Below are 8,801 nucleotides of genomic sequence, written 5' to 3'. Positions count from 1 at the left end.
GGCGCTCTGCCCGCTACATCTGTCACAGCGCGTGCTGCGCGAAAGTAATAGACATTATAGCAGATACTGCACGAAAGGACCTGGCGTGTGTCTATAAAATGTAACCAGCGTAGGTCGCCGTGAAGTCCCTCGCAGACATGCAAGGGATGTCCGCAGGACACGGAAAGTACGGCCAAACAATCGTGTGAGGGGGCGTCCGCAGGACGTATTCGATAAAACCCCTTAAACTTCGTAAAGTAGTGCCACGCTTTGAAGAATGCCGCCTCCTCCTCGCGCGCTCTGGCCGAAGCCGACGCCGCGTCGCTATTGGCCTAATAGCATCACGTGGGCCCTCGCGCTGTGCATCAGCGCCATTTTTGCTCGAGAAGCGTCTACGGAGTGGCGAGGAGCGCATGTTGGCGCCGTTGCTACGCTCGAGCAGTGTAGGCGGCGCCATGGTCAAGGAGAGAGCGTGAAAGAGAGGAGAAACGAGGAGGAGTGAAGGCGGAGGAGGAGAGTGTCGCTACTTTACGAAGTTTAAGGGGCTTTAGTATTCGACACATCACTATAGTATATCCATTTCCTGACAGTGGATGTCCACAGGATAACCGTAGGACGTCACTGTATTCACTGGGGTGCGCAGAATATTCTAACCATGTGCGCAACCGTTTGTGCTGTCTGCGCTTGTGTTCATATGAGACGGGATCGCGGGAATGAAAAATGGTGCTACACGCTAAAGTCAAAGTCACTTACAGAGAATTATTAAGTCAAAGTCAAAGCGCAAGACCTCTGGAAAAACCATGACTAAAACGACAGGCCAATGGGCTAGTTGGCATGCTGGCGATACATGGTGTAAAGCTTCACGTATTCAAAACACGCAACACGGTCGAGGGTGCAGCAGAAGATGATATTTAGAATGGCAAATAAAGCAGTAATAACGGACTGCCCCTATAGCAGTCAGTGAAATCATGAAAGCGATCTATATTAGCTCCTCTGTTTTTTACGTCTTCTTTTTTGCGGCTTTGATTTCCTCGTTCTTTTTCTATGACTGAATGTTAAAGAATACGTTCTTCTTATTACTCTATTCTTAAAGATACAGTAAAAAAAAACGTAATTTTAGCTCTGTTAGTAAAATGCCCTTCTGTTTTACAAAATAAAAGCACCCTCTGACCCTCAGAGGAGAGTTTATAAGCCAGAAGAGATGCAAAAAACGAAAGACGCACGGGTGGCAACGCCGCGTTGAAGTTTCTGCACCAGCTTGACGTACGTCATAGATTTTGAAGGCCTCTGCGCGTGCCCAGTGATATCTTTATCGACAAGTATGGACCACATTGTATTTTAAAAAGACTGAACTCCCCAAGCTTCAAAAACATTTTGCTGAGCCCACAACGGCCCAAATATGCGAAAAAAATACGTCAAAATGACGTCACACTGACGTACCGGTGCTAATATAAAAAAAAATTCAGTGTGAAATAATGAAACATGGAACTTTACGCTTTAATTTTATATTCTTGTGATCAACGCATTTCCGAGAAATTAACGAAAATATAATTTTCGATGTATCAGTCTGAAGTTATCATGTGAAAGTAATGATTTCTAGCTTTAATTTTCTATCACTACTTTTCCCCTTGTCCTCTTTTGTTGTTCTGCGTACCACCCGCGCTATGGCCCCATTGTAAATATATACTAACGTCTAGAATAACCATCATATTTAGGCTGTCCCGGCTCTCATCCACCGAAATTAAAAAAAAAGAACATCATCTTAAGCGAATAAGACCAAGCGCATGTGCGGAGTCAACTTGGGAAACCGCCAGTCACATTTTTTTTACTTATTTACATCTAATGAGTTAATTTAAAGTAATTATCTAAAGCTCACATTGTTGATCTTATCGTCAAAATGTCGATTGAGTAATTGTAGATAATCGTAAGAGACATCGAAATGTGGTGTTTTCCGCGCGGTACACATCGCCTTTTTTTCCTTCCCCCCTCCCGAGGTGGGGAGAGAAAGCCCGCACACTATGAAATACATCACGTGACCACTCTCTGGCGCGCACCAGGATGGATGGATGGATGGATGTTGTGAGCGTCCCCTTTGGAAGGGGGCGGTGGGTTGCGCCACAGAGCTCTTGCTACTATATTGCCTAATGTCCTACCTAGGTTAAACAATAAAAAAGGAAATAAGAACACTATGAACTACCACACCCACATTTTCTGATCCCCTATTGCGAACTGTGCTTTTGTACGCCTCCGTCTTTTGTCGTTTTCCTACTTTTCTTCCACCAATCCTCCAATCGCCTCTTACTAATGCCTATTGCGGACATGTTTACTTTACCACTGCTCCAGCTGAACCCAAGTGCTTCAAGGAGGCCAGTGGTGCCTAAATCGACCGCTGGGTAGACGTCTTCACATTCCAATAAAACATATGCTCCATGGTTTCCCTAGCTTTACCGCAGCAAGCACATGCTTCTTCTTCCTTCTTATATCTCGCTTTATAGGTGCGTGTTCTAAGGCATCCCGATCTCGCTTCTAAAAGTAATGAGCTTCCCTTTGAGTTATCATAAATGGTTTCTTTCCTGACTTCGTTTTTTCCTCTTAAGTAGTTACTCATGGCAGGTTTCTTTTCCATTGCCGCCACCCATGAGATTATTTCAACCTCTCTGACTTCCCGCCTGACCTTCTTTGTTGTTATGTTGCCCACGCTACAGGCCGCATACATGCTGGTAAGGTTTCCTAGTTCTTTTCCTCCACTGTGAATAAATGTTTTTCCTGTACAGATACCTGAACACTCTCCCAGCCCCATTTACTTTCTTCCATATTCCTCAGCCGTTCTTCATACTCAATTTTACTGCGAGCTTCCCTCACTTCAAAACTAGTCCAGCGCATATCACCCTGCACAGCTTCATTTGTAGTCTTCCCGTGAGCGCCCAATGCGAGGCGACCCACTGACCTTTGGTTCCCGTCTCGTCCTGATTGTGCCCCTGATTGAAAGCAAACGACCGCATTTCCAAAAGTAAGTCCTGGAACCACTACACCTTTCCACATACCTCGGAGGACCTCGTAACGAGGGTGCCTCGATGTCAGCGCCGTTTCGCGCGCACGGGACAGCAGCTTGATCACAAAGACGGCGCCGAATACAACACACGAAGAAGGGGACACGAGACCAGCACGTAGGCGCACTAACAACTGAGTGTTTTATTTCTTGACATAGTAATATATAGCTGCTATAGTACTATGTCAAGAAATAAAGCACTCACTTGTTAGTGCGCCTACGTGCTGGTCTCGTGTCCCCTCCTTCGTGTGTTGTTGTATTCGGCGCCGTCTTTGTAATCATGCTTAACCAACTAGCCCACCAACATATGCTCAGGGACAGCAGCATAGTATCTGTCGGAAAGGCCTGATGCCACTGGAGATGTGCCACTGTGGCTTTTAGCTTGCTTCAAACCTTATATCTTGCCCTTAAAAACATTCTGTCTTGCTTATTATAAATATAAATACTGGAGCCTATAATATATATCAACATGACCGTTCCCGACACAAGTTACGTTATGCATACAGCCGTTCCCTACAAAGCATGAGTGCTTCGCGTTACGTAGACGCGTCAACTACCGTTGAGTCTGCTAAATTTTCTCTCTCATTCAATAAACAATTTTTCTTTACTTCTCTCTCTTTTCGATTCTCTATGCTGTCTTTGGGAGCTTCCTCTGACATTTTCACAGGGATGTCTGTGCAGGATGATGTCCTTGCTAATTTCTTAAAACCGTTGTGCTATCTTTTTATCAAGATTCCTCGTCATAGCGTTCGATTTTTTTCGTTTCTATTTCCTTTTCTTTTTCAGACATATGACTAATTATTTCATTAACTCACCCGATTCTTAGTCTATCCCCCATAGTGGGTACGAGGCAAACCAACCAGCCAGCTGTGCACGGCTGTGTCCAGGCCGAGTTTTTTCAAACAAACAAAAAAAATGACGAAGTGTCGGGCCTAGCGCGTGCGCTACGGGCAGCGCGTTTCGGGCCGGAAGCCTCCGACAGGGCGTTCGAGAGAGAGCAGCCGCCGCGCCCTGCCACCGAGCCCGGGCTTTCGGTAAGCGCGCCGCCGCGTTCGAGCCTCGGGTCCGGCCGCGCCGGCACCGCTGACCAGCAGCGGACCACGAGCGGCAGTCGCCATGGCCGCGACAGCGGACGAGCCGGCCATCGGCATCGACCTGGGGACCACCTACTCGTGCGTGGGCATCTTCCAGCACGGCAAGGTCGAGATAATCGCCAACGACCAGGGCAACCGCACCACCCCCAGCTACGTGGCCTTCACCGAGACCGAACGGCTCATCGGCGACCCGGCCAAGGCGCAGGTGGCGCTGAATCCGGAGAACACCGTGTTCGGCTCGAAGCGGCTCATCGGCCGTACCTTCGACGACCCCAAGCTGCAGGACGACCTCAAGCACCTTCCCTTCGCCATCATCAACGAAAACAACGCGCCCAAGATCAAGGTCACCTACAAGGGCGAGGAGAAGATCTTCAACCCGGAGGAGATATCGGCCATGATCCTGACCAAGATGCGCGAGGTGGCCGAGGCCTACCTGGGCCAGAAGATCACGCTCGCGTGCGTCACCGTGCCGGCCTACTTCAACGACTCGCAGCGGCAGGCGACCAAGGACGCCTGCACCATCGCCGGACTGCAGGTGCCCAAGATACTCAACGAGCCGACGGCCGCCGCGCTCGCCTACGGCCTGGACAAGGTGACCAGCGGCGAGAAGCTAGTCCTCATCGTCGACCTCGGGGGCGGCACGTTCGACGTGTCGCTCCTGTCCATCAAGAACTCGCAGACGTTCGACGTGCTCGCGACGGCCGGAGACACGCACCTGGGCGGCGAGGACTTCGACAGCCGCCTGGTGGACTACTTCATCGAGGAGATCAAGCGCAAGTTCAACACGGACATCTCGAGCAAAGCGCGCGCCGTGCGCCGAATGCGCACAGCGGCAGAGCGGGCCAAGCGCATACTGTCGTCGACGGCCGAGACCAGCATCGAGATCGACGCCCTCTTCGACGGCAACGACTTCTATACCAAGATCACGCGCGCCCGATTCGAGGAGCTCTGCCTGGACCAGTTCAAGAGCATCCTGGGACCGATCCAGAGGGCGCTGGACGACTCCAAGATTGACAAGATGAAGATCGACGAGGTGGTCCTGGTCGGCGGCTCCACGCGCATTCCGCGCATCCAGAAGCTGGTCAAGGAGTTCTTCAACGACAAGGAACCCTGCCACAACATAAACCCGGATGAGGCCATCGCCTACGGCGCGGCTGTCAGCGCCGCCCTGTCCGCCGGCATCAAGGACGATACCATCAAGGACGTCAAGCTGCTCGACGTGGCGCCGCTGTCCCTGGGAATCGAGACGGCCGGAGGCGTCATGACCAAGATCATCAGCCGCAACACCAAGGTGCCGTGCAAGACCTCCAAGCCGTTCACCACGTACTCGGACAACCAGACGGGCGTCACCATCCAGGTGTACGAAGGGGAACGAACCATGACCAAGGACAACCACCACCTCGGCCGCTTCGAGCTGACCGGCATCCCGCCGGCACCCCGGGGCGTGCCCAAGATCGAGGTGACCTTCGAGATCGACCACAACGGCATCCTCAACGTGTCGGCCCGGGACGAGAGCACGGGCCACGCGCAGTCCATCTGCATCACGAACGAGAAGGGTCGCCTGTCGGACTCGGACATCGAGCGCATGCTGAAGGAGGCCGAGATGTACCGGCTGGAGGACATCGCGCAACGCGAGCGGGTCGCCTCCAAGAACTCGCTGCAGAGCTACGTGTTCAGCGTCCAGCAGGCCATCAAGGAGGTCGTCAGCGACAAGATTTCCAACGAGGAGAAAGAGAAAGTGCTCGCCAAGTGCAAGGAGGCCAACACGTGGCTGGAGGACAACCAAAACGCGGCCGCGGGAGACATACAGGCCAAGCTCAAGGAAGTACAGGAGATCTGCTCGCCGCTGATGATCAAGATGCACATGGGGTGAAAGGGCCGGGAACCAAAATGGCGGTGCGCGCGTGTGCTTGTGTCATCGGTGGCCGGCGCGCTATTCGCTCTCGCCTTCCTCCTCCTTTGTCCCGAAAAGGTCACGTCGAGGTCCAAGTGAAATTAAAATCGCCCGTGCGCTGCCCACTTGCAGCGTATTACCACGACGACGTTGCTTGTACGTGCGTTACCTTCGTGGCAAAGGCGTTGCGCGGACGCCGGCATCACGAGTATGTCGTCGTGCGGCGACAGCTGCCGAGGCTGAAGACCGTGCGAGACAGGGCCTGTTGCGGAAGACACTCCCAGAGATTGAACATTAAATTGTAAAAAAAAAAAACTGTTTCACGTTCTTTACTATCCACGCCACCCCCCCCCCTTCCCCCCGCGCTCTCTATCTCGCTATCTCAGTTACAAACCGGATCTGTCGTTTTGTACGCTTCTCCGCGTGACACTGCTGCCACTGAAAAAGTACCCTTTACAGGCTGCGAAAGAAATTTGATGGGGTATGCGTTCTTTTCAAATCTATAGCGAAATCATTTTCTTTGTTCAGATGGAAACGCTGGCAAACTGCATATGCCGCGAAATTTAAAGAAAGTAGCAGCCATACAAACACGCACCCTAAAACTGATGATTGCTCGGAAGGAAGAACTCGCGCATACGATCGCGGAAACTCGAATTTCGCAAGGGTTTCGAACCACAGTAGTCAGCGAGCACACACAGCTGAGCGAGCTACTTGATAAAGATGAATTAAAGTGTCAGCCTAGCCAAACGAGTTTTTCCCCCCAAGAAACTGCGATAATAGGAGGCGCCCAAATCCGCGCCCCAGAGATGGTTACCGCCTATTAAAATATCTCGAAGGCTATGCTTTTGCTGGCTGCATGCCTCGGAAGTAAACGTCGAGAGGGAAGCACGTCATGGCCGCCATAGTTTAGGTGATCCAGCGTTGCCTGAGTCTGCTGTCACTGCAGAGTTGGAAGCTTTCTCTGTAACTATTGATTTCTGTTTATTTTGATCCTGACTACTGCGTAAGCTCAAAGGCAATTACAATGCTCTGTTCGATAATACATAGCTATTCATTAATCCGCATTGTTAGTTCTCGCGCTGCGAGGTTCAAAGTTTATTTCTTTATTGGATAGCTGTCGACCCACTAGTTACACTATGGGGCCTCAATTCTTCGAGAGCGTCACAATTAATTGCGTTACCTTTTGATGCGATCAGTTCGAAAGGCGTGTGAAATGCAGTGATCTGCAGTCAGTTATTTTTACTCTAACAGATAATTTCGCGTTCTACAGCACTAATTTAATTCATAGAACTTCTGATTTTGTTTCATTATCAATTGGAATAATCCACCCAATTCCTGATCAATCCCCTACAGTGGGTAGGACCTACGCGATCGACAGGAAATAACAACAGTGGGGCTTCGGGCGCTGAAGCGAGAGGGCTGTTCACGTGGCCGAAACCTGTTGTGGTGGTCTCGTGGTAGCATATGCCATGGTTACATGGCATACACGTACATACAGCATACGGCATACGGCATACAGTACACACACGTACGGTATGACCATGGTGCCGAAAACTGGCTCCATTCAGCACTCGTCGGTACACGAGGCGGCAGTTTACTTGTTGCACATTCACAAAGGCCGCAAAGGTGCACATATTCAGCGGGAACATACGACGTATGCCGGTATTGAACGAAATTTAGTGGAAACTCATTTTATGCACGCCAGCAGACATAACCCTCGACGATATTGTGACAAGTCTTTTGTTTTCGCTTTAGATATTCCATGCACTTTTCGTCTGTTCAACTAGCTACGGACAACAATGGTTAAACGCTTCGTTGGCGGCGTACGTCTTTTATTATATTCCTTCCAATAGCCATGTAGAAACCCGTACAACAGGAAACGATCACAATTATTTGTCAGGCACGTCACATCTGCAGCTGGTATGCCAGTAAATTTGCGTGATGACGATTGCGTGACGTACGCACATATGGGTATCTGTTTTCGCTGGAGCTCGGCAAAGAACACTTTCGTATTGAAATGCCCTATTTGTAGAGCTCTCAGGGAATTTAGGTTTTGCGCCATAATAATGAAGCCGATAGCTACGTAAAATAAAAAAGAAGGTAGAAAAGCTGGAAAAATTTTTGTGTCAGTATATTGCTTTAAAATTTTGCAATTGTTCATTAGAACCCTCTGCATGCTTTATTTTCAATAAAGTTTTTACTCACTCACTCACTCATCCCCCGTCAGCAGCGAGACTGACTGGACAGCCTGGCTCAAGTCCGGACGTCGACCGACAGCTTGAACTGGGGGACCGGGCGGAGAAGGACAAGCAGGCCCAGGGCCTTACTTGAGCCCGATCCCTCGGCCACCTCCCCCTTTCTCCTTGCCCCCTTTGAATAAAGTTTACCACACCACTCGCTCACTCTGCATGTTTCATTTCTCCGGTGACACATACCGTTTTCGAATGCTGACTTTCTCAGTCAGAACGGAATTTCCGTACGCATTGAATTAACCGGGCGCACTCTATTTGGCTTTTACTCACGCTTTCCTGGTGGGTGGCTGGCTGGTGGCCGGAGGTCATCTCAACAAAGGCGCCAGCCCAAATGGCGCACACGTTTAGTTACTGTAAACCTTAGGCTTAGGTAGCAGGTACCTTAGGTAGCAAATACCTACAGTAACTCTACGCGCGCCCCTTGCCGAACGCCACCTGTGATTACTGTTTGAGACGAATAACGTGCTAGATATGTGCTGGTTAACGACTCTGGTCTATACGGAATGACGCAATGAAACGACAGGCGTCATCTA

At 50.2% G+C, this 8,801-nt stretch overlaps 1 protein-coding gene across 1 annotated transcript; it reads left to right on the top strand.

The window, feature by feature from the left end:
- Positions 1-3,954: 3,954 nt before the first annotated feature.
- Positions 3,955-6,425, top strand: LOC126544482 (heat shock 70 kDa protein 1B-like). The gene has a single exon (XM_050191820.3). The coding sequence runs from the start codon at positions 4,145-4,147 to the stop codon at positions 5,993-5,995; it is 1,851 nt and encodes a 616-aa protein (XP_050047777.1). The 5' UTR covers positions 3,955-4,144; the 3' UTR covers positions 5,996-6,425.
- The last annotated feature ends 2,376 nt before the right edge of the window (positions 6,426-8,801 follow it).

The sequence above is a fragment of the Dermacentor andersoni genome, chromosome 10 (genome assembly GCF_023375885.2).
Source record: "Dermacentor andersoni chromosome 10, qqDerAnde1_hic_scaffold, whole genome shotgun sequence".
In the NCBI taxonomy this organism is placed as follows: Eukaryota; Metazoa; Arthropoda; class Arachnida; order Ixodida; family Ixodidae; genus Dermacentor; species Dermacentor andersoni.
Note: the sequence above shows the minus strand (reverse complement) of the source record. Positions and strands in the feature narration are given on the sequence as shown.

Bases quoted from the DNA above. Each gene is read 5' to 3' on its own strand.
- LOC126544482 (XM_050191820.3), top strand. From the start codon at position 4,145: ATGGCCGCGACAGCGGACGAGCCGGCCATCGGCATCGACCTGGGGACC.